At 62.1% G+C, this 24,208-nt stretch overlaps 1 protein-coding gene across 1 annotated transcript; it reads right to left on the bottom strand.

Annotated features, from left to right (window-relative positions):
• Window positions 1-412: 412 nt before the first annotated feature.
• On the bottom strand, window positions 413-23,734 carry MAPK8IP1 (mitogen-activated protein kinase 8 interacting protein 1). The gene is made up of 13 exons (XM_059819526.1): window positions 23,649-23,734; window positions 15,942-16,047; window positions 14,767-14,775; window positions 8,979-9,194; window positions 5,649-5,730; window positions 4,552-5,427; window positions 3,851-3,926; window positions 3,215-3,387; window positions 2,799-2,908; window positions 2,534-2,653; window positions 1,451-1,521; window positions 1,026-1,124; window positions 413-580 (listed from the first exon to the last, which is right to left on the bottom strand). Exons 1-13 carry the CDS (start codon window positions 23,732-23,734, stop codon window positions 508-510), a joined length of 2,097 nt encoding a protein of 698 aa, XP_059675509.1. The 3' UTR covers window positions 413-507.
• Between the last annotated feature and the right edge of the window lie 474 nt (window positions 23,735-24,208).

Raw genomic sequence — 24,208 nt, 5'->3', positions numbered from 1 at the left:
GAGGCGATGCCCACCCAGGGCAAGCCCACCTCCCAGGCACGAGCCAGCACACGGGCCTTGTTTGCTATAGCTGCTGTGTCTTCATACTGCGAGAGTCCGACTCTGCCACTGCATTAAAAGTCACCCCGGAGGGATGTGACGGGAAGCTGGGCCATGGTCACAAGGAGGAGATGCTGTCACCCCAGCCTGCAGCAGGAAAGGGCTCGAGCACACTGCTGCCCCCAACCCGCTGCTGACAGGCGAGGCACCCAGCGGGTGCTTCTCCAATAGAATAAACTAAGAGTATTTTGTACAATAAACGCAATTTGTCCAGCCCTCCCCCCTCCCGCCCCCCCCAGCCCCAGCCCGAGGAAGGGGAGTCATGAAAAGAGGCGGCGCTCCATGCCCCGGGGAGCCCTGCCCCGGGCCCGCTCCTCCTCCAGGCTCAAAGCAGCTCTTGTCCATGCACGACACGGGGAAGGGGCAAGATTGCAGCCCTGGCTGTGCAGGAGATGCCTGTGCCAGCCCCTACTCCAGGTAGATGTCCTCTGTGGGGCACGTGTACTCCACATACTCCTTGTAGAATTGCTGAAAAGCCCTCCTGCAACACAGCACGGGGCAAAGCTGAGCAGCATCCTCCCTGAGAGGCATTTACAGAGCCCCGCTTCCCTTCTCACCCTCGCTACCTACCCTGCAGCTAATTCGACCCTCCAGCCCCGGGCCCCTGCGGTGTTAGCACCCAGAGCTGCCATCAGAGGTGCAAGGTCTCCATCCTTGCTCTGATCCCCTGCGCAGTACATGACGTTCAGCCATCTGCCTGCAAAGCCTTGCACTGGGACTCGTTCCAGTGCTGCCAGGAATATGCTGCCCCTAGCCCTGTCAGCCCTGCCTCTCGCCCCAAGCCTCTTACTTGAGGGAAGAGGTGCCAGCCTGGAGCCAGGTCCAAGCCCCACACATATGGGGAGATGGCAGGATTCAGCCTGGCTGCCTCATTCCTCCTGCCCTTTGGGAGCAAGTGCCTCCCTCCCTGCCCAGCCAGGACTCACCCTACGGACTCCGCCAGTGGCTTCGTGGACTCCTCTGAGACGAAGACATGGCACGCAAATCTGTGGTCAGCAGGATGCTTGGTAATGAACCCAAAATATCTGAAGGCAGAGAGAGCGGGTGAGACTGGACCAGCAGACAAGCAGGCACAGGCACCCCAGCATCCCCGAGGTGTACACACCCTTAAGGATAGGGGTTTGGGACCCGCACCCCCCAAACCTTAGTGGCAACCAGCTGCCATGGCCCATGCCCAGAGCTGGGATGTAATTCCCATCCAAAGGCTGCTTTTCCATGAAGCTGCAGTGCTGGGCTCACAGCCTCCCCTTCCCTTCCCAGCCCCAGTCGTGCTGCCCCCAGGGAGCGGGAAGGCAGCAAAGCCTCCATCCCAAGCTGCTGGCGTTGAGAGCCGCACCTCCTTGCTACTCACTTGTTGTTCTTTGGATGGTACCCGCAAAAGGAAATGTTCTTCAGCTGGAAAAAATGGCTACACTTGTTTACCTGGGGGAGAGAAAGAAAGACAAGGTGTCAGAGCTTTCCTCCCCACCACCCTGCAGGGCAGCCAGTCTCTGGCCCCTGGAAATACAGACTTGAACTGAGCAGTGAAATGAGTTGGAGCCTGATCCTGGGCTGCTACCAGCAGCCCTTTCAGGACGGCACCCAGCACCTGCGCACAGGGTGCTCTTCCAGGCAGCCCTGCTGGCTCCCACCCCAGCTGCCTCTACCTCCCGCAGCTCCTGCAGCGTTTCCCTGGAGGCCCTGGGCTAGGCTGTACTCGGGCTCAGTGCTGCTGTTTGCCCAGTGCACACAGCCTTTCTCCCTCGCTAGAAAGGCTCTCCGAAATACCAGCAGATAGGAAGTGAATGGATAACTTACTTAGAACTAAATAAGCTATTCAAGCCTGGGTGTTCAAAGGGTCCCAGCCAGAAATGAGAACTTATTTATACAAGTTTAAAGAGCAACTGATTTGATGGCATCCTCTAGATACAGGCAGGGCTTGTAGAAACCCCAGCCTAGCTCCCTGCCGCAGCACCCACAGCCATGAACAACTACTACGCCCCAGCTGTAGGGGAGGTTTCCCAAAGGCTTGCCTCAAAGCCCTCACTTCCTGCTGTGCAGCATCTCACCGTGTTTTGCTAGACTACTTAGCAGAACGCTAATCAGCAGCCTGCCACAGCCAGCTAAAGAGATTACAGGGCAGATCTGGAGGACACCACTCAAAATAGTAGCAGAAAGGTTTAGGAGCAGCTGCCAGATTACCGGCACGGCTCAGCTCGCAGCATCCCAGCGCAGCGACGTGCTTGGCGGCTGCAAGGGCATCAGCTGATGGTACGGCCCAAAGCTGGGAGCCTGTGGGATGCAGGGGACCCTGAGGTGGCCCTACAACACTGCTGATGGTGTTTCTCACACCCTTAGATGGGTGGAGATCCTCCATTTTCATATGCAAACATGCCTGTAGCACAGGGGGCACGAGCCAGCAGCCGGGGAAGGGACAAGATGAGCGGGGCACTACCTTGCTGTGCTCCTTGGAGTCATCAGCTTTCACAGCAATCTTGACCCCACGCACGCTGATCTCCAGGACGCAGCTGGAGGGTGGGTTAAAGTGCACAGTGAGGCGGCGCGTGGTGGCGATCTGGGGGGGAAAAAGATGGAGAGACAAAGTCCTGGCACTCGTGAGCAGTGATGATGGCTCACCCCTTCCCTTCCCTGCTGAGGCTCTGCCCTGCTGCCAGGAGGAGCAGGCAACTCCTGTTCCCAGGGATGGGGTGGGACACTACCTTCTGCATGGCCGCACACAGCACGTCGTTGCCCTTGTGATAGGGAACCTGCACCGAACCGAGGAACTTCACCCGAAACTGGTCCACCCAGTCACTGCTCTTTGCCAGGGCTAGAAGAGAGAGCACGCAGCGGGGATCGTCTCCGGTGACCAGGAACATGGGCCGAGATCCACCTCCCCACTGCATATTCCCACCCCTGCGTGTTTCCCTGCCCAAGGAAGGCTTCCCGCAGCACCAGGTGCCAGCTCCCAGCATCGCACCAGAAGCTGCCCATCAGTCCCTGCTGGGTGCCCAGCTTGGTCCTCCTCCATCCTCCTGCTCAGCACCAGGCTCTGCTCAGCACCAGGCTCTGCTCAGCAGAGAGGAGGTGGACACAAGATGGGGTCATCAGCAGGCTGCGCGCAGAGGCTTGGTACCTGTTACATGGTCTGGGTCCTTGGTGACTTCGATAGCATAGTAGGCAGGAAAAATGCCCCGGTCACCCGTCCGCATGTTGTAGGCCTCGTACCAATAATCTTCTGCCTGCACCTCCACCAGCAAAGGATCGTCCACCTCCAGCTCCAGCTCATCCGCATGGCGAGGCACAAACCTGGGCAGGGAGGCACTAGCACCTGGCCGGCCAGCAGCGCTGGTGGCCTTCTCACCAGCACACCACTGGGGCAGGGGGCCACACAAAATTTGCTGCCAGCCCAGGCAGGCAGCACCCTGGTAGGTGTAATTACCCACGGGGACCCGAGATGCTGAATAAAGCATCTGAGCGGGTTTAGGCTCAAAAGGCGGCAGCACCCTGCCACCTAAAAGCAAGAGTATCCCTATGGCACCACCCATGCTGCTCCCCAGAGGTCCCAGCTGCCCTCGGAGGTCTTGCCCCTGCAGAAGCCTGGGCAGATGTCGCTCCTGAGCGGGACACAAGCTATGGGCAGTGGTTTAGACCCCGGGGCTTCTCAAAAGCTGGAAACACTGGGGTTTGGGCTGGCCCCACCATGGTGGGAGGGCAGCACTGGCTTTGCCTCATGAGAGGCTGGGGACACCGCTCGCACCTGCATGCTTACCTAAAGACGGCGCGGTGGGTCTGCTCCTGCTCCTCCCCATTGATCATGCAGGAGAACAACCCGAAGGACTCAGCACCTGAGGACAAATGCAGAGGGGGAGATCTCAGCACCACACCAAGGGATGGACATCAAGCCAAACAGGCTGCTGATGCTCCTGGGGGATGGCTCGGCCAAGACGAAGCCATGCAGTGCCACATAAGAGAAAGGCATGGCTAGAGCCACCGCACTGGTGTCCAGTGGTCCCTGCTGGGACCACAACTTCCCTGCGCCAGCCCGCACAGCTGTGACAGCCGGTGTCACCAGGAAGCCCTGCCCGCTGGGGCATGCCACCAGCCCCAGTGCTCCTCTGGGCTTGGGAGGAAGGGGACACTCCAGGAGGGATGCTGTCCCCCTGCGAGACCACCCAGCCTTCCCCTCAGCACAACCACACCTTGGGCTAGCCAAAAAAGCAGCCTGAAACACCTCTGGCTACCCCCACTTGCAGGTCGCAAGGCTCTTCCAAGCCTGCCCCCCACCCAGTTCCCTGGCCACCAAGGGACAAAGCCACAGGCTGCAGCAAGCAGAGCTGGAGCCGGTGCCTGCTGGTGCCTCCCCACCTTGCTGCGGGGCCCTGAGCGTGCCCTCAGCCTCGTACCAGGGATGGGCAGAGCTGCCCAGGCAGGCAGCCACCAGCCCACCTCCCCCCGGCGCCCAGCACTCACTGGAGGAGCGTGCCCGGCCGCTCATGAAGACGTTGAGGAACTTCTTGGAGAAGTGGATGTCTGCCTCGGGGGTGGAGTCCTCAGAGAGGCAGACGGAGTCGCGCTTCAGCGCATCCTCCTCATACTCCTCGCCGATGGCCGACTCGTAGGGCGAGGAGACGCAGTTGTCATAGACGGTGGCCGAGTCGCTCTCGTCGCTGTAGCCCGAGTAGCACTGCTTGAGGCTGACCAGCTCCAGCTGCACGTTCTCGTCCACCACCAGCGTGTACTTGACCGAGTCGTAGGAGAGGGCACTGGTGTCCGAACTCACCGAGGCTCTCTGAAGGTTGTGCCCTGGCCGGGAGCCACCGCTCCCACCACCACAGGATGCCCTGGGCAGGTTCGTCTTATCAGGGGAGGACATGTAGTCCAGCACCTCATCCTCCTCGCTGATGGAGGGGTTGGTTTTCCCCGCCAGGGCCGAATAGCCGGAGGTGTCAATGTCGGAGCTGATGGACATGCGGTTCTCACTGGACTGAGACAGGAATGGCTTCTCAGTCTCCAGGGGGTCTGAGTTCTTCTGCACGGGCGTCAGGTAGATCTCCTCTGTGGCCTCCAGCCTCACATCCGTCTGGTAGCGGATGCGGTCCCGGTGGGCCTCGGGGCCCCTCGTCGTCACCACCACCACGCTGGCGCCATGCGGTGGGGGCCGGCTGGTGGCCTGGTGCTTCTCAGGTGGCCGGGACGAGGCAACGCAGGCGGGTGCCATCTGGGTGGCCGCTGTGCGCCGGCACGGGCTCTCCGTGGACGTGCCCCGGTCTTTGGTGGAGGTTGTGCTGTTTTGGTGATTGACCTCATCACTCAGGCAAACGTGGTCGTGGGGAGGGGTCTGCTCACCTGGAGGGGGAAGAGAGCAGCATTGACTGCCATGCAGAGGGTGATGGTCCCTGCCAGGGAAGGTGGCCAGGGATGCCACCCAGACTCAAGATGGGCATGCACCCTGCATTCCACGTGGGATGTTTTCCCCAATGGCCTGCTCTGGCACCACTTGTCCCAGGCTCTTGAGAGCCATGAAAGGGTACAAGGAGCTGCCCCTGGCCAACAACCTGAGAACTCACCCGTTTTCAGAGGGGACGATGACCGGGACACCCGCTCCTGCCAGCTGTGCTTTTTCCCCAGAGAGTTGTTATTCAGAGTGTCCTGAGGAGAAGAACAAAGCCGCCTTGTTGCCCAAACAGTAAACAGCACGTGGCGCAGTGGCAGCAGCACTCATCCCTCCCCGGGTCCACAGCATCCCGCTCAGCTACCCCCTCGCCTGGGCACGTGGTGCTCGGGGGCACCCCCCCACCAGCCCCACATCTCACCACGCCGCTACTGCGAGAGCTGGCGCAGTGGCCAAAGCAGGGCGGGCGAGGAGCCAGCCGGGAGGCAGATGGCCTGGATAGGTGTACTCGTCCACCCCAGGGAGACTCGGATGCAGGAGCCCATGGCTGGACGGTCCCAAACCAAAAATTCAAGACCTCCCTGGTCCCAAAGGCCACTAGTACCCCTCCTGCAGATGGGGGAGAAGTCCTCCCTGCCCATCTCCGCAAGGGTGTTTCTCCCCCAACTGCAGCAGTGGCATTTTCCACACCGTTAGTTTTTGCTCAAGTGCTAAGCCCCGCTGGGACTCCCTGGATTTTCTCATGGCCTTATCACCAGCCTGCAGCTATTACCAGCAGCGCAGGAGCTGCCCCATACTTTGCTTCCCCACCAACACGAAGCAAGCCTCTGCCCTGAAACTCCACCGAGTTGCACGCTGCTGAACCACAGCTCCCAAATCCCTGCCTCCACGCGAGGAGGGGAGAGACTCCCGCCACAGGGCTTCGGCGACCTCCCAGCACGGCCTCCGCGAGCCCCTCCTGCGCCAAGGCAAATAACGGCGCGTCCCCGTTTGCCTTTTCCAGGGACACGATGGGCCGGGACGCGGGCCAGGCGAGCTGCCGCAGCGACGGCCTCTGCGTGCAAAGTGCCACGGGGCCAGCACATGAGCCAGCCCGGATGCCCAGACCAGGACAGGAGGCAGCAACACAGCAGGCAGAGCCCACCGACGCCACCCATACCACAGGGCAAGGGCACTCTGGGGTCTGTAATGCCCAGCCGGGGCGGAGCGGCACTCACAAGGTCTTGCAGGATGAACCTAGCTAGTCTCAGCAGCTGTTTCTTGCCCTCCTGGGAAGGTGGGGATGCTCCTCTCATCCCAGGCCACCTGCCTGGGACAACTCTCACAGAGACCCCAGCAGCAACCACAACATCACCAAGCCAGCTCCTGGCCCCACAAGGAGAAGCTGGAGCAGCGGGTGGGACGATGCCCTGCCCGTGCACACCCTGCCCAGCACAAGGCGGCTGGAGGCACGGGAGGGCAGCCCGGAGCCCTGGCTGGGCGTTCCAAGAGAGGAGGTATGGCCACCGTGGTCCCTCTTTTGACCACCTGCAGGAGGAGGGAGCTGGGCAGGCCAGGAGGGTGCGGGAGGGTCTGGCACAGGCAGAGGCAGATCTCAGGCCGATCCCCAAGGGATGCCCTGCACCCTGTCCTCTCCTCGAGGCACATGTGGGCAGGGGTGCCTGCCTACCTTTGGCCAGAGGTAGGCAACCAAACAGGCACCCCAAGCACCTTACAGCCAGCCTGCCTCTGGCTCTTCTGCTTCTTGCTAGATGCCGCTGGCAGCGCTGCCCTCCCCGGCCAGCCATGCCCCAGCCCTGTGCCCCTATCCCTGCTGGCTCTGGGCTCCCGCTGCAGCAAAGCCCCCACCTCCTGTTCCCCATGTCCTCAGCTCCGGCCACGCCTGTGGCCCCACAGCCTGCAGCATCCCCCTCCCCAGCTCATGGGCTATGCAAATGTCCCCCACCAAAATCCCTCTCTGCAGGCCTGCTACCACCCCTGGACACTGGATGGGCCCAGCTGCCCGGGAGGGGGGCCCTGCTGTCCCCCATCCCTGCAGCTGGATGTGGCTGCCATGCGCCACTTGCTCCTCAAGGTCCCAGCACAGGGTGGGACAAGGCTGCTGCTGTCCCCTTGTCCATTATGTTCGATGGGGCTCCCCACCCCGCCTCCCCAGCCAGTGCCAGCTGGCCCAGAGGTCCCCAGTGGCAGCTGCCCCGAGGGCACCCATCCTGGCTCTCTGCCTTCCTCCTCCTCCCACCCATGGCCTCAGGCAGAGAGCTGGCATCAGCTGCCGGTGCTGGGCTGGTGACACCCAGCTCCGACTACTCCCCATCTGTCACCCACAGGGACACCTGCCTCTCGCTTCATGCTCCTCAGCTGAACGTCACCACAACAAAAATCCTCCTACTTGGTGGAAGGCATGGCTGAACGCAGGAGGGTGGCAAAAATAGCCCTGCATGTCGCGCATCTCGCATGGGTTCGTGAAGTTTGCAGCAGAGATGGGGCAAAGGGACTCCAGACACCGCTCAGAGGGTCACTGCGCAGGGCATTGAAATGCCGCCTGCCTCGGGGACAACAGCAACCCCAAGGCTGCGTGGGGTGGGTGGTCTTGGGGAAAAACATCCAAAACCTCATACGAAATCTGAGAGCGAGACAACAGAACCCCCTCACCCTCCCGGCCACCATTTTGGGCGTTGCCATTCTGTCTCTCAAATTTTGCACAGGGCGCTGACATTAATGCTTCTTTTGCCAGGCGCCGCTGCTCAGGAGCGGAGGCCGCAAAGTCCCCACCGCTGGGCATGGGGCACCCGGTGTCACCATCCTGCACCGGGGCTGGCGCTGCCCTGGCCTGGGGCCCAGCCAGCTGTTGGCCAGTGGGGCCACCAGCCCCATGGCACGGTACCCTGTCCTGCGATGGCTCATTCACGCGTTCCGTATGCCATGCCTCATTCGCTCTCCATCCCCACGGGGTCCCATCCCCAGGGGGTCCCTTCCCCACTCCCCCCTTGCCCCTGCCCCACGGGGGCACAGCTCAGCCCCGTCCTGGCCTGCTCCCTCCCCGCCTCGGCAGCAGGGATGGAAGAAGGGCTCACCGGGCCCCTAAGCCCCCCCCATCCACCCCCACCGAGCGCGGTGCCCGGCCCGGGGCTGTGCGGGGGGGCAGAGCCTGCGGGGGCTCGGCGGTGCGAGGGGGCGACACGGCGGGGAGTGAGCACGTCCCCGTGCCCCCCCTCGGTGCCTCCCGGGCCCGCAGACCGCTCCCTCCGGCTCCGCAGTAGGGCCCGAACCTGCGCTGCGCCCGGCCCGGGGATGCGGAGGGCGGCGGGCAGGGACCCTCGGGGCGGGGGGGGGGGGGCGGCCGCCCCGCCGGGCATCGCGGGGAAGGGCAACGGAGCCTCCCCCCGCCATCCCTCCAGCCTCCCCCCGCCATCCCTCCCTCCCTCCCTCCGAGACAAAAGCCCCCGGCGGCGGGAGCATCCCTCCCCCCGGCGCGCTCGCCCCGACCCCCCCGGCCCGGGCTCACCTGGCTGCGAGGCACCTGCGGGAAGAGGTTAAGAGTTGTGGGTCTCTTCGGCCTGTAGACATCCGTGGTCCCGGCCGGGGGGTCTTTCTGCAGCGGCTCCGGCGCCGTCTGCTCCTCGGCCGGCGCGTCCCCCGCCGCGTCGATGAGGTCGAGCTGGAGCATCTCCGCCTGCAGCCGGCTGCCCTCCCCGCCGCCCGCCGCCCGGGCCCCGCCGCCCTGCCGGCTCACATGGCCCTGCCGGGATTAGCGGCCGCGATCAGCCCACCGGGCGGGCGGGCGGAGCGGCAGCCGCCGCGCCGCGCCTCCCGCCGGGGCCGGGGAGGGGGGGGGGGGGGCCGGTGCAGCCGCATCGGCACTCGGCGGCCTCTTCCTTTTAAAGGGGCAGGGATGTTATTCCCGAGGCCGGGGAGCCGCGCGCCCCTCCCCGCCTCCCCCGGCAGGCGCGGGGCAGCATCCGTCCTTGCTCGCTGCCCCGGAGCGACGGGACACCCCCAGCAGCTCGTTCCCGGCGCACCCAGGTTTCATCTCGACATAACAAGGCCATTTTTGTACAGTGAGAGCCATCAGTCACTGAAACAACCCCCCCGGGGACGTGGCAGGGTCCCCATCGCTGTAGGTGTTCAAGATGCGACTGGACAGGGTGCTAGATAATCTCATCCAGGCTCCCTTGCCCACAAAAGGTTGGACCCGGTGATCTTTCAAGGTCCCTTCCAGCCTGGGCTGTCCTGTGATTCTTCCTCCCAAGGCAGACCGTGCCCTTTCTTGGCTCCCATCCTGGCAACTGGGATGCATACAAGCACGCAATCATTTTGGTTGGAGGTTTGGTCCAACCCCCGCCTGGAGCAGGTCGCTCAGGCCCTTGCCCATCACACCTGAATATCCTCACAGACAGAGAACCCACCGCCGCGTTGGGCACCGGTGCCAGTGCTGCACTGCTACCACTTTTTCTCCCTATGGGATTGACATTTTCACTGCACACCTCTGAGAGGAGTCAGGCTCCTTCTTCCCTGTAATGCCCGTTAGGCAGCCAGGGACAGCAGTTACATCCCTCTTGGTCTCCTCATCTTGAACAAACCTCTTCTCAAGCACCCTGCGTTTGCACCTTTCGGGATGTGAAGCTGTGCAGGAGGGATGCCCAACAAGCCGGCAGCCCAGCATTAGTTTTCCAGTCACCGGCTGGCAGTGGCTGTGCTCTGGCCGGGAGCAGCCCCACTCTTTCCCCTTGCACCCTTGGAGCAAGGCAGCCACCATGGCCCCTGAGGGCTGCGAGGAGCGGATGCCCTCGTGGCTGCGTTGCTGCGCGAAGAGGCACCGATGTCCCTCCATGGCTGCGGGTGTTTAAAGGTCAGCGGTTTCCTTCCCAAGACACCTTCCTTGCAGTAACTGGAGCTTGCACATGCACAGGTTGCTGCAGCCAGCAATAAAGGCTGCAACTTGGCATTAGCAACTTGAATTCCCCGTGTTACCAGCTGTTTGCGGTGACTGGAAAGCTCGTCAGCGGGCAGCGGTGGAGAAGGGCGTTTTTTTTGCAGCTGACGCTATCCACGTCTCCGGCTGTATGGAGGATGCCCCTTGGGCCACGGGAGAAGAAACAGCCCCAGCAGCTCTGGCAGCCCCTCCAGGAGCTCATGCTGCTACCAGCTCCTAAACCGTCGGACTAAAGTCAGCACAGGCAGGGCTCTGCCTGCTGCAGCCACAGCACAACCCCTCTCACGGGGGCCCTTTCACCCCAGTGTCCCTGCTGCAGTCCTGGCAGGCACCGGGTGAGCACCTGGAGGAGCACTGCCACCAAAACCCATCCTCTCAAGGCTTTAAACGTTTAACTCCCTTGTTTTTAATGTTAGCCTTCATATGATAAGTTCTGTGCTTCCGTGGCAGATCCCACCAGTTGCTTGTGGCAAATCTCATGGATATTAACGAGGAAACAGACGCAAAGGGAAAGAACTGGGAGGAAATGCCGGCTAAATACATCATACCTAGCTAAGGTAAGTGTGCTCGAGTCCGCCAGTGACGTTCAACCTAGACTGCTAATGATGCTGCCTCAGTAATCCTGTAGCTGTAGCAATCCCTCGGAAAACTCACAGAGGAGGGAAAGTCCCAGAAGGATGCAGAAAAGCAAAACAGTACCTGTTTTAAAGAAACGTGCGCCCTGGGAGGGATGCACCATTCCAGGTTCAATAGCTAGGAGGAAGCTACAACCACCACAGGTACTTACTAATGGACTGTAGCACAACAAAGTGATTTTGAAACCACAAAGCAATAGATCACCTTACCACCTGAGTGAGACCTGCGGTGATCTGCAAAGCGAGGGCAGGGACTAGATGTTGAGAAGCCTTTCTAACTGGAAGGACGCTGCCCCACCAGAACAGGCTGCCTCGGGAGCCCTCTAGGAACAAGTTCACGTAACCTAAGGCCAGCCTCAGTACGCTCACGCCTCAGCACAGACCTGATGGTGAGGTGAATTCCCAAAGTCCCTTCAGCCTGTGGGAGAGATCAGGGCATGTGGGAGAGCAGTACCAGTGCCCAAATCCTGCGGCGGGATGTATACAAGACGCACACCTGATGCAGTCATGCAAGGCTCACACCTCCGTTACGGATCTCTCCCTGGGATGGCCAGGACGCGGGCGTGCTCCTGCTGCTGCGACCTCCCGCCTGCACGGTGCCGGCCCAATGGCAAGAAGTCCCAGCGTCCAGCAACCGGTCTCTGATGGTCCTGATGCTGCGGTCCGTGGGCCCCGGCGGGGCTGGAGCAGCTCGAGCCCTGCTGCAACCGCGAGGTGCTGGGAGCAGCCCTGGGAGCACTGGTCTAGCCAGAGGAACCGCCTGCGTGGGGGCTGCTGCTGACCCCAGGAAGGGAGGGATGCTGCTTGCTTCCCTAGGAATGACAGATCCTTGCAAGGGGAGCGGCGCGATACGCAAGATGTTGCTTGCGTGCCCCTGGTCCCTACCCGCTATGGTCGAGCAGGCGATAGGCTCTTCCCTGCTCCCCCCCCCGCAGCCTTCCCAGCCGGAGGAAAAGTGACAAAACCTTCAGCTGGGAAAAGCATTTGATGAGTGTGGGGAAGCAAGGGGGACTTGCCGAGCAGAGGGGACAACTGTGTCCCCTCTCCCTACCACCCAGCTGTGACTGCTTTGCTCCTGGCTTCAAAGTGCCAGGAGAAGCCTCTCTGCCCCAGGCTGGCACAGCCGCAGCTGGCGACGGATCACAGAGGCAGCTTCATGGGACAGCCTTTGAAAAGCTGCCCGATGTAAGCAGCCACCTTGCTGCTGTATCCTTTGCTCCCAGCCCATGCAGCCGGCTCCCCGCCGCTCCCCGGATCAGCAGGTTGGCCGACTGATGGCAGCTGCTTCCCCCTTTGCAGTGGGTCCCGCTGGCCTTCCGGGGACGGCTGCTGCCAGCGGCACGCTGCGTCAGTGACGGTGAACATCAAGAGGAAGCCTGGCATTTCCAGCAGTCTGGAAAACCAGAGTGTTTGGGTTTTTTCCTCCACATATTTGTATCTTCATGGCTGGTTCAGGCCTTTTCATGCAGACCACGAAGGCTCAGCACAGCCCTATATCAGCTCTTTTCCTTTGGGCACTTGTTCTCATGCTCGCAGCTATTTCCAAGAAGGGTATTTCTTACTGTTTTCTTTTTTTTTCATTCCAGCATTAACTGTTTTCTGCAGCTTCTGGAATACAGATGGGGCACCCAGCCTTTATTAATCACAGCCTGGTTGTTTGCTAGGATCCATCTTGCTGAAACTGGGGACAGTCACCCCAGATTTCCCAAACACCAAACCGGGGCCAAACCCAAAGCAAAGGCCGGGTGCTTCTGTTGCAGCCGTCCCTCTCGACGCGCCCGAGCGCTCCGCTGGAGCCAGCTGCCGTTGCGAGGCAGGGTGGCATCCCTCACCCGGGCGGACCCCGCTCCTCTGCAGCCAGCCTCCTGCCCTGCCGCTCTACAGCCCTAAAGGCAGCTCCGCTCTTCTGCTGAGCGCTCTCCTCAGCCCACCCCTTGCTTCGCTCCCAGTTTTCATTCACCTGGGACTTCTTGTTGAAGTTAACGGGTGTTTCAGCCACGTTTGGGAATATTCCTCATTCTTAATATGTGATCTCCCGTCTATGAGGTGCGGTCCTCGTCATCCTATACAGTTCTCTCTTGCACAAACATCAGTCTACGCCTCCTTGCACTTTCTGTATGTCTAAGCCACTATTTCGGGCAAGCTGCTAAAATAGCCGACGATGAAGTCATCTTTGTTTTTCCAGGACCCAAAAAAAACCCCAAACCCCACCTCTGTTTGGGTGTTGAACTCCATCCACACCAGCCGCCTGTTCCTGCCACGGGGTTTTGCCACCGAGCGGCTCTGCCCAGACCCCCCTGCCTTGCCAAGGTCGCCAGCCATCCCCGTCCAGAAGCCACCTTCCCAGCCCTCCGGCGGGGTTTGTCCCCTCACTCCATCCCAGTGCTTTTCCTGCTTGCCGCTGGGCCTGCCCATCTCTCCGGAGACTCGTCTCCGGGTCGGGAATCTCAGAGTGGCTGGATGCTCCCAGCCCTACAGCTCACCACAGTCCCCAGAGCCTCTATTTCCCCCTTCCCAGTTGCTCTCTGTACGATCTGGCGAGCGGGCAGCTCGCTCTCGCCCCACATCCCTCACTCCATCACTGGGCTTTCGCCAGCCGCCCGGCGCCGTTGGGGTGACTGCGGCCAACCCTCCATCCTACGTACCACGGGTGCTCTGCGGCACCGGCAGCAGGAGCTCGACGCAGGCAGGACATCAGTGTGGGGGCCCCCCGGCCCCAGCGTCAGGCTGACTCGCCAAGCCAGCCGTCCCCACGTGATGCAATTAGCCGGCTGATGCCGGCTGCGGGTCATTAGTGATTTGCTGGCCCCCGCGCCACGCGCAGACCCGGCCAAGCCGCTCCCTCTGGGCCTGGCTGCTTCCATCAGGCAGATCCTGCAACCCCGTCACCCCAAGCTCGCTCCGGAGGGCAATCGGATTGGAAAGCTCCCTGGCTCTCGCCTTTGACGTCTGGGATTGAAAAGCCCCTCTCGCTGCCATTGCTGTCACCGCTTTCGGTTCTGCTCCTCAGGCAATTCTCCGCGTCCCATATAAACCACTTGGACATATTTTTAGCAGGCATTTTTTCTGAGTGTGGTAGGTTTCTTCCTTTGCCGTGTTTATGAATAGCTCATTGCTTCCCCGGCAGCAGCCTCGCGTCCCCCTCCCACCCCAGCAGACTCTCAGTGCACCCGGGCATTTGTGCAAAGCAGCTCCGAGCCGTCCCCGGGGAAGGCGTGGGGCTCGCTGCTGGAGCCCAAGCAAACCTTCTACCGAGGGTCAGGTCTCTGCATCACAGCGCAGGGACACGGAAACCCCTCAATAAACTGTTTTAAATTGGCGAAACAGTCTATTTTTCCTCACCCTCAAGGAAGGGCTGCAGCAGTTGAGCTGCAAGTCCCCCCCACCCCTTACCCTCCCTGCCAAACCTCGGCCAAAGGCTGGCAGTCCGTAAAGAAAAAAGAAATCCTGTCCTAAGAGCCCAGTGCTGCTACCGGCAGCGGAGAACTGGGATGGCTAATGGGAAGCATCCAGCAACGCACCCACAGCAGCCTCTGCCTGCCTCACCTATTGCAGGCAGGAGGATCTTCCCGATGCCCTGCCCTGGCTGCGGCTGTGCGCTCATGGACACCCAGCACCTGGTTTTCCTTTGGTTTTGCCTCCAGCATTATCCCTCCTTCCTTCAGCACAGACAGCCCATGAGCCCAGGCTCTCCCCATCCTTCCCCGGCCATAACATCCTGGAGCAGGAGGAGGCTGTGGCCGGAGAAGAGATGTGGAGCAGCAGCCCCATCTCCGGGAGCTGCCGAATTTCTGCGGGGAAGGTCCCAAATGAGACCAGGGAGCACAGCAGAACACCTTCATCTCCCAGGGATGAGGTCTGCCTGTACCATCCTGCCTGCAGCGAGGGATTCCCAACACCACAAATTCAGTTTCTAATTTTAAATCTGCAACAAATTCCTCTGCCTTTCCCCTCCTCACTGGGTCTTCAGCAGTTTTGCAGAGGACATATTTCTCCTGAGGGATGAAATGATTCTCAAACCATTTGGTTGCTCCTCCAGCGTTTGCATCCCTTTAACATGAAACACATTGGCAAAATGCAAAATCCCTGCATATTTCCAAATCCAATGTAATTCTCAGTTTATCTCCACGTTTCTGCCCCCATGGCCTTCTCAGGCAGTTCAAATAGTGGTGTGAACCCCGTCGGGGTCTCCGCATCGTGCCCCAGACCTGAGAGACCTGCCTGAAGCATCTGCACAGGCTTCACAGCTCCCATTTTCATGTCACCTGCTGCTTGCTGGGGTTGGAGCTGCCTCCTCCATCCCCATCTCACTGGCACGCCAGGTCTCCTGCTTCCGAAACACCCGAGGATGGCTCCTGCTAAAGGCAGCCAGAAGTTACACCTCGGGTGAGCGGAGGAGGGCTCTCGCCACGGCAGCCCAGCTGCACCTGCAGGTCCAGGGATGCACCTGGGGGCAGGAGGAACAGCCTGTGCAGCACCCTTGCGTCCATCTCGCATGTGTCCTTGCTTCCCAAGGATGGCTATCGGGTGCCAGAGGCTCACTGGCCACCCTGCTCAAATGGGGGGGGGGGGGGTCGTGCCCCCAGTCACGCCCAAACCCTTAGGATCATCCCTGAGCAATGAACTCAAAGCCCTCCACCACAGTGGGGACCAAAAGGCACCGGCTTTGAGATGCTGTTTTGTCCCCTGGGTTTGGCTGGGTCAGAAGGGGTCTGTGCTGTGCCGTGGCGAGGAGAGGACACTGCCGAGCAGAGGGGATCGGGGTCGTGGCAATGGGAACACTAAGGAAGCATCACTGGCCTGGGGATCTGGTGGTCCTGCACAGGAGCTGCTGGCCCTGCCAGCCCCACCGGCACGCTCTGCCTGCCCCCATCTCCCTCCCTCTCCCCGTCACGCTTACCCGGGCGACCAGGCTCTCCTTGCAGTGCAGGCTGATTCCACACTCGTCGGTGATCTCGGAGAGGTCTTCATCCTCAAACTCCTCGAGGCTGATGTCGTGGGTGAGCCTGGAGGGAGCGGAGATGGGGTGGTCACCCACTGCGCAGGCGGTGGGCAGGAGGGTGCAGGACGGCGTGCTGCCTGTGGGCAGGGAGCAGCACCGCCCGCCCTGGGAGAGCCTCTCCCAGTCTTTATCGGGGAGAAAGACTGGGAAGGATGCTCTTTCTGGAGGGGGTGGGTCTGTCCCCACCAAACAGCTGGGCTTGGCATGGTCCGTGGCTGTGGGGAGGCAGGAGGAGCGAGCCCCAAACCAGCCCCTGCCTGACCGAAGCCAGCAGGAACGTGCAGGTTGGGAGAGGACAGGACAGACAGCACAGCTAGGTATTCCCAGGACGTTCGGTTCCCACCATCCCACGGAAGCACAGACACCCAGGAGCAAAGGCCGGGGTTACAGGGAGGGGAAGGGTCCTGGCAGGGCACAACTGGTGAACGGACCCGCTGGGACGGGTTGACCACATCAAGACCCACAGACCTTGCAAGCACCGCAAACCCACCGTCCATGGCACGACCAGCCCCCGAGCCACGGCTGGGAGGGATGTCCCAGCCCAGGTGCCTGCAGTAAGAGAGGGCAGCAATTTCCCTCTGCGCCAAAATCACTCCCCGGGGTGACTGCGGGCATCCCGCGGCCATCAGTGCTGCAAGCCCGCCCTGCCGAGCCCGCCTGCGTGGCCTCAGGGGTCTCTTATGGCTGTCAGCCCCACAGGCTCATTACACCCCTTTAAAAAGTTTACAGAGATAGCCTTTTAGCGGCTGGAAACGTGCTGATGAGTGGGCTCCTCACATGCTTCCTTGCATCCCCGGGGGGAACGGCGAGGCACTCCTGGCCGCCGTGCATTAAAACATTGCTCCGTGGTGGTACCGCAATGCTCTTCTCGCTTATTCATTACCACGGGGGTAAATAAAAGAGCCCAGCTCAAAAGTCCTCTGCCAACCAACTCAGCCCCCTGAGTTCGTCCGGAGCAGCCATGGGCGCTGCTTTGTGTGCTGCCGTTTACATTTGCTCCCAGCTCCTCGGGCTGGGAGATGCTCAGGTGGAAGCAGCACTTCAAGCCCGGCATCCCTCTCCAGCTCGGCCCTCGCCGGTGGGGAAGGAAGGAAAAGGGTATTTTGTGACCTGCAGAGCTCCCACCCTGGCGTTAAACATCACTCGCACACCTTGGGGCTCCCCCCCTGCAGTGGCACCAAGCCCGTGCCATGGAGGGGTAACACCCCCCCTTGTCCCAGCCCCCGGAGGGGGGAAGGAGCGGGACAAGCCCATGCAGGAAGCAGCATCTCCCCTCTATGTTTCTGAGGACCCCGCCAGCGGTGGGCTCCTGGGGTGAAGGTGGCCAGGAAGAGCTGTGCCCAGGGGGGCAGCCCCTGCAAGATGCATTGGGGGGAGGAAGGGACACAGCCTTCAGCACAGGGTGGGGTGTCCAGACCTGCCCCCCTGCCCATCTCCTGCTGCTGCCCAGGGGAGGGAGGGAGGGAGGGAGGGAACGCGGAGCGGGAGGCTCCTGATGAGCCTTCAAAGCACAAATCGATTTCTTCTCCGGTTACGCGGGTCGCAAGGGTGGGACACCATCAGCCATTAATGCTTGCGGCCTCCACCCGCCACGGCGTGGGAACGCAGCGGTGCTGCGGGGTCCCAGCAAGAGGTGCAATGTCGCCGAGGGGCTGGCAGGGGCTCCCCGGCTCTGTGGGGTAGGTGGCAGTGCCCCCCGCTCTGGGATGGGGACAGCCAGCCCTGCCCGCGCTCTCAGGGACAGGGAGACGATGCGCAAGCCCTGCCCGCAGATGCCGGTGCATGGCAGGATGCAGCCGGCCACCTTTGCCGCTCCGGCGCCCGGCTGCCACGCAGCTCCCGACGCAGCTGGGAGAACTTTGGGCTCGACTGGGTGCCAAGTTTGCTCCTGTCCTGTGGCCATCGCTCGCAGAGAAGGGCAATGTGCGCAGGGGCGAGGGGCTGCCCCTTGTCCCTGTGCCCACTCACGGGGACAGTCCCCCCTCCCCGAGGCCCGGCGGGTCCCCTACCATTTCTCCCACTGATCTTCCAGCCAGCTCTCCTCCTCGGTGCTTGACTCCATTTTCAAGGGCAGCTGCATTGAGGAGGACCCCCTTCCCTGGGGACACACTCCCACCCCAAAGAAGACCCCCAGGCCCGGGACGAGGAGGAGCGAGGGAGGTGACGGACGAGCCCCGAGCACCCGCTGCCACTCCGCCTGCCCCAGTGCAGTCTGTGGCTGCCGGCGCTGCTCTGTCTCCTCACTGCGCAACCTGGGGAAGCTCATTAAAAATAGATGGAATCAGCTGTCCTGGAGGGGAAAAAAAAAATAAATAAAAAATAACCTCCCCAGCTGAGCCAGTGCCAAGTCCCTGCACTCTGCCGGGGATGCTGACTGTCTCCGCCTGCCAGCCAGCCAGCCCGGCTCCTGGTCCTGCTCCAGCGCCCGCTCCCCAGCACCCGCAGCGAGCACAGGGGATCTGCTTACCCCGGCACGGACGCCCGCGCCACCCAGCCTCATCCTCCTTCTCCTGCCCTTGCAGCATCTCTGGCCGAGCCAGGGACGAGGGGCTCTGTCCCTCTCTGCCCCACCGCAGTGACGGGATCCCTTCCTGCAGGAGATGGGAGCATTCGTTCGGCTTCTCGCCAGGTAGACTGGGGCCGGCTCACAGACGCAAAGGCCTGAGCATTTCCAGCACAGCGGGGCCAGCATCGCGGCCGGTCGCATTCCCCGAGCGGAGGAAGCAAGAGGAGCACCTTCACCAAGGGGCAAGCCCAGCCGGCGCAGGGCAGTGCCGGGAGCACCGTCCCTTCCCGGTCTGACCCCATCTAACCCCCAGCCCCGCTCCCGCCTCAGGCAGGGCTGTCCCTGAGCTTCCCCAGCCTCTAACCCCTGTTAAGGGCCAGAGAAATACCTGATGAGCTGCTCTGCCAGCTCCCACCCCTCTTCTGCTGCCGTCAAAAGGAAATAGGGGCCTTCCCCAGGAGGGGCTGCCAGGTGTTGCAGACATACTGTTGGCGTAGTGGCCTCAGATAATCCTCCATCACCCTCATGTCTCTCGGAGCTGCTCGCTGCCCGCCGGTGTGCCACACACCCTGAGCCTCCGCAGAGCCGTTCACCCCTTGCTGCATCGGGATGGAGACAAAGCCGCTCTGGGAAAGAGGTGCCCACCCTGATTTCGAGATGGGGACAGGGCATCCCCCTCCCCACCAGCTGCACATACACCGCTCTGGCACCCAGTGGGGTCGTGCCCCACTGCCGCCCATCGCAGCACTGCCCTCCTGCCCCACGCTGGCACCCACCCCAGGAGCTCTCCTTGGCCCCCCAGCCCCGGGGTTGTGAGCGACGGGTGCATCTCCCACCAGCCTGACCAGCACTGCCAGATCCTTGGGACCCAGCTTTGCTCCTGGCCAGGTTAAGGTGGGGGATGTTCGCAGGAGTCCAGCTCACCGGGTGGCTGGGATCACTCCGCTGAGCTAACTTGTCACTGCGCCAGTGCCATGCCACTGGTGAATGTCACTTGTGATATTGTGTTCATTGTCTCTCAGCTCCCCGATAACGGTATCCAAGGCTCCATCTTCCCTAGCAGCTCTGCCTGGAGGCACCTCGTCTGCTCAAAACCTCCTCGCTTAATGCGATGAATAAAGAAATCTCTATCTCCATATTCCTCCCGCCCTTTTCTCCTCTCACATGGATGCTCCAGGACTTCCTAGGAGATACAAGGAAGGCTCTCCTTTATCCCCCCCACTCCCTGTGCTGGAAACACCCCTGCTTTTCTCTCTTGCTTCTCAAAGAGGCTAAAAATACCGGCAAAATGCAACAGCTCTAAGTCCCCTCAGCTCCATCATTGGCAGTAGAAGTCTGAGCAGGACCTACACGGGTATTTTGGCCAACTTCCCTCCCCAGCAGCAGCAGCGGAGGCATGGGTGCCACCTGCATGTCACTGCAGGCAGGCACCACGGTGTCACAGGTACGTGGGAGGTTGCCCCCGGCTGCAAGGGTGGGCAAGCCCTGCATCTGCGGAGGTTATGGGTGCTCTCCTGAAGGACGTGCCGAGAGGCTCCCGGAGGCTGGCAGCCCCACTGAATGCATGAGAACTGATAAACTCAGGACACCCAGGAACTGCGAGCGAGGGAGCACACGTGCGTGCATGAGCAGAGGCAGATGTTACCTGCCCTTAGTACGAGCAGCTTGATCACAGTCCTAATAACAGCCTTATAATCAAGCCTGGCTGCTGCGCCCCCCTCCACTCCATCCCCTGCCAGGGAAAAGGGGATTTCCAGCATCGCCTCCCCATCCCGCTGCCGCTGTGCAGGATTTCCCACACAGGGAATTGGCCAGGGCAACATGGCACGATGGAGCTGGGGGCTCCAACAAGCCTGGCTGGCCAGGCCATACTCCGATATTCTGCTCCCAGGCAGCACTGTGTGGAAGTCACAGCATCAGTGGGGAAGAAAGTACTATCTTACATTTGGCTGGCCCCGGGTTTTTTCTTTCATCATAAGAGCCACAGAGACTCTTTTATTTGAACCGAGGAGAAGGCTTCTCTCTCTCTCCATCAGAAGAAGACAGCCCTTTCGTCTCCCCTCACAAGAAGCCAGGTAACCTCACTCCGACACGCAGCTCATCACCCTCAAACAGGCTCCTCCGACAGCTCCAGATGAGCGTGGCAAACGTAAAACAACGCATAGTGCTGGGACTGAGTTTTGCCTCAGCCTGAAGGTGCTTCCTTGAACTTCCCGTGGAGATGGAGAGGTCTCCTTCCCCCAGAGACCTCCTCCCTTCCCGAGGCCCTGGCAATGGCATGGGAAAGGGCTGTGATTTTCCACGGGGCTCCCCAGGGAACGGGGTAGTTTCCCCATCTCTCCTGACCCACGCAAGTAACTCCCTAAGGGTTTCCTTCCCTAGGAGCCTTCCCAGCACCTAGGTGGACTGCGGAAACCAGAAGGAGATTGAGGAGATGGGTCGCTGACCCCCCCTCAGGTCCTGGCTGCATCAGAGCCATGTTCCAGTGGGCAGCAGGGGAGGCAGGCGGCAGGGCGAGCGCGGCAGGGCGAGCGCGGCAGGGCCCTGCACCCAGCTGCACCCCGGTTGTGCCAGCCCCCCCCCATACTGGGCAGAGGGACCCCCACCCCTGGAGAGGCCCCAGAGAGCCCCTCACGGGGCAGCTTGGCCCAAAGCACTGGCAAAGCTTCTTGACAGGGTGAGGAGCTGCAACGTGGTGTCCCAGAGAAAGATGCCAAGGAGCCCCAGTGGGGCGCAGCCCTGACCGCGGGGCTTTGGGAGGCTTAAGGACAACAGGGATGCTGGGTGAGAAGGACTTTTTTATTGCTGTCTCCTAAAACGCTGTTGTTCTTGTCGTGGTGAGCAGGGACCTCTGGAGGTCCTCCTGGCTAAAGGAGGGCTCACCTCACCGTCCTTCTCCTCCCACCTCTTCTCAGACAACACCAAACCAGCACCGGCAATGAGGACCTGCCAGACCACCATCTCTGGCCACCAGAGCTTCAGACCTCAGCCCATTGGGCCGCTTGCTGGCCAGGACCAAGTCCTCTCTCGGTTCAAGCCACCCGATCACCTAACACTTAGGTTCGTGCATTGCTGCTCGGGGAGCTGGAAGAGCCTGCAGACGTACCAGAGGGCAGGAAAGCTGGAATACCTCATCCCGCAAGCAGCAAGCTGGGGGAGAGGGCAGGGCTCACCCAGGACCTGGCCTCCAGCGGCAGGCTGGTCGCTCACCCTAAACCATGGTCATCGCTGCTGGCTCCAGCTCAGCCGCCGGGGGATGGCCCCTCGCTGAGCCCCCGCGGTGGGGACGCAGGACCTGGGACAGGCACAACCCAAGCTGTGCCACGTAACCCAGCTCGCAAAGGTTGCACAAGCGGGGCTCTCTCCTCGCACGCTTCTCCCCGCCACAGTGTCGCCTCTGGTCTGCCAGACCCTGCCCCAGGCTCAGGGACATCACCAGCATCTCCTTCCGCTTCATAGCTCACACCCCGAGCTCGGCTCCCGGGAAAGATCTCACGCTCCTGCCCCAACTCCCCAGCTCTCTACCCGGCTGCCCGTCCCCCCCACAGAGGTCGGTTCTTCCCCGGGGCAGGCTGCCAGGGTGCTGGGCTCCCTTTCCGAAGGTCTGAGGCACAGCAAGAAGCAGCACCTCATTCTCCCTCCCGGGGTGTCGCTGTTTGCTGGGGAGCAGGAGGGTGCCCAGGGGACAGCCGCTGCATCCAGGACAGCACCGCCTGACGAGCCTGACCCTCTCACGGGCCTGGAGCTGCTTGGCAGCTCAGCCTCCGGCCCCCGGCTCGGTGGCCAAGCCCCTTCTCCACGGTGGACATTTCCAGAGACAGCATTTAATTGCTCGATTTGCAGGGTTTACCCAGCCATGTTGCAACAGCTCCCAGCAGCTCTCGCAGGCAGCGCTGCAATAGGAGGTGGCTGCCGAAGCCCCGGAGGCACTCGGCAAAGGGGCTCCGGGAGCAGAGGAGCCCTTCAGGGGTAAATTGCCGACCCACCACCATAGCCCAGCTGCGCCTGCCTGCTTCCTCGCAGGGACCCTCTGGCTGGCAAGCCACAGGGGCTGGGGCCTGCCAGAGGCAGGCATGAGCTCAGCCATGGCCCCAAGCGTGGACAGGCCCCTCCCCTCCCTCCCCAAAATCTCACCACACGCAGAAGCCGGTACAGATCCCCCCCTTCTCATCCAGCTCCCCCGCAGCACCCCTGGGTGCTAGAGACAAGCAGAGAGCAATGGCTGACGATGGCACGGCCGCCAGAAGCATTGAGCCTCCGCCGGATGGCAAGCACGCAACGCCGGGCACCGCACCCGCGGGCAGTGGCAGAGCTCCCTTACCCACCCAGCGCGTCCCCATCCCGCAGCTGCCCTCGGGAGGCACCGCGGGGTCCGAAGCCCACAGCCCCCACAAGTCAGCACCTCTAGCCATCCCCGGCCTGGCCCGTGCCATGGGAAGTCCCTGGGAGCAGCCTCGCTGGGTTTCGGAGGAGAGACAGCCCCCTGCGTCCCAAATCGATGGGAGCACTTGGTATTGCCGAGAGGATCAATTCTGGCACTCTCCCACTGTCTCACTTGGGGTTCCTGTTTCACTGGGGTGGGAAGGAAGCGGGAGCACCTGGGATTTCTAGGAAAGGGCTAGAAAAAGGCTTTCCTGGGGGTGGAGAAAGAGATGAAGCGCTTTTTTTTTTCGTGAGGAAGAGGTGTTTGGAGGTAAGACAGGTAAGGAGGCCGGGGAGGGGCTGGAGGGGGTCATGGGGCCAAGCAGGAGCCTGGCAGGAGCTGAAATGGTGTATGGGGTGAGGGCCAACATGGGCTTGGGGGGGTGGGGAGGGCTGAAGCAACATATGGGGTGGGTGGGCTGAAGCAGTGATGGGGGGGCTGGAGTGATGTGTGGGGTGGGGGTTCAGCGGTGTCTGGGGTGGGGGGGGCAGAAGGGATGATGTGTGGGGTGGGGGGCCGAAGGGATGCGCGGGGAGGAGGCAGAAGCGCTGGACGAGGCGGGGGCCCGGCGGTGCGGTGCGGTGCGGTGCGGGGGGCTGCAGCAGACGGGGAGCGCTGCCCGGGGCGGGGGGCAGGGGCAGCCCCGCGGGGATCCCGGGCGGGGGGCGGCCGGTACCTGAAATTGGGGGGCGAGGCGAGGTGCAGCCCCAGGAAGGGGGAGGAAGCGGGCGGGGATGCGGCTCCTTTCTCTCGCTCCGCCATTCTGTGGCTCTCTCCATGCAGGCGGAGGGCGGGCGGGAGGGAGGGAGGCAGGGAAGGAGGGATGGAGGGAGGGGGATGCTGGCGGTGCCGGCGGGGAGGGACATACCTGCTGTCGGGGGGGGGGGGAGAGCGGGGGGCGCAGCCCGGGGGCTCCTTCCCGCGGCCCCCGGCGGCAGCTGCAGGACAGATGCGGCCGCAGCTGGAGGCGACACCCCGCACCCCGTCCCCAGCCGCAGCGCCCGGGCCCTGGGAAACGCCGGCCCTGGGGGGGAGGCAGATGTGCCCGCAGCTGGATCACCCCCCCTCCCCAGCTGTGCCCGCAGCTGGAGGCAGCGCCCCCCCCGGGCAGATGTGCCGCAGGTGGCGGCAGCAGCCCCAGAGCCCCCGGTGTGGAGGGGGGGCCGGGGTCCCCCCCAGGCCCGGGGGAGCAACCCCAGGAGCGGGGCCGGCTGGCAGGCAGCAGCCCAGGGCGAG

The sequence above is a fragment of the Gavia stellata genome, chromosome 7 (genome assembly GCF_030936135.1).
Source record: "Gavia stellata isolate bGavSte3 chromosome 7, bGavSte3.hap2, whole genome shotgun sequence".
Classification (NCBI taxonomy): Eukaryota; Metazoa; Chordata; class Aves; order Gaviiformes; family Gaviidae; genus Gavia; species Gavia stellata.
Note: the sequence above shows the minus strand (reverse complement) of the source record. Positions and strands in the feature narration are given on the sequence as shown.

Excerpts from the sequence above, each read along its gene's own strand:
- MAPK8IP1 (XM_059819526.1), bottom strand. The coding sequence starts at position 23,734 with ATGGCGGAGCGAGAGAAAGGAGCCGCATCCCCGCCCGCTTCCTCCCCC. Across the intron at positions 2,909-3,214 it reads GGACCCAGACCATGTAACAG|CCCTGGCAAAGAGCAGTGAC; the intron begins GTACCAAGCCTC and ends TCTCTCTTCTAG. Across the intron at positions 1,125-1,450 it reads TACCATCCAAAGAACAACAA|ATATTTTGGGTTCATTACCA; the intron begins GTGAGTAGCAAG and ends CTCTGCCTTCAG.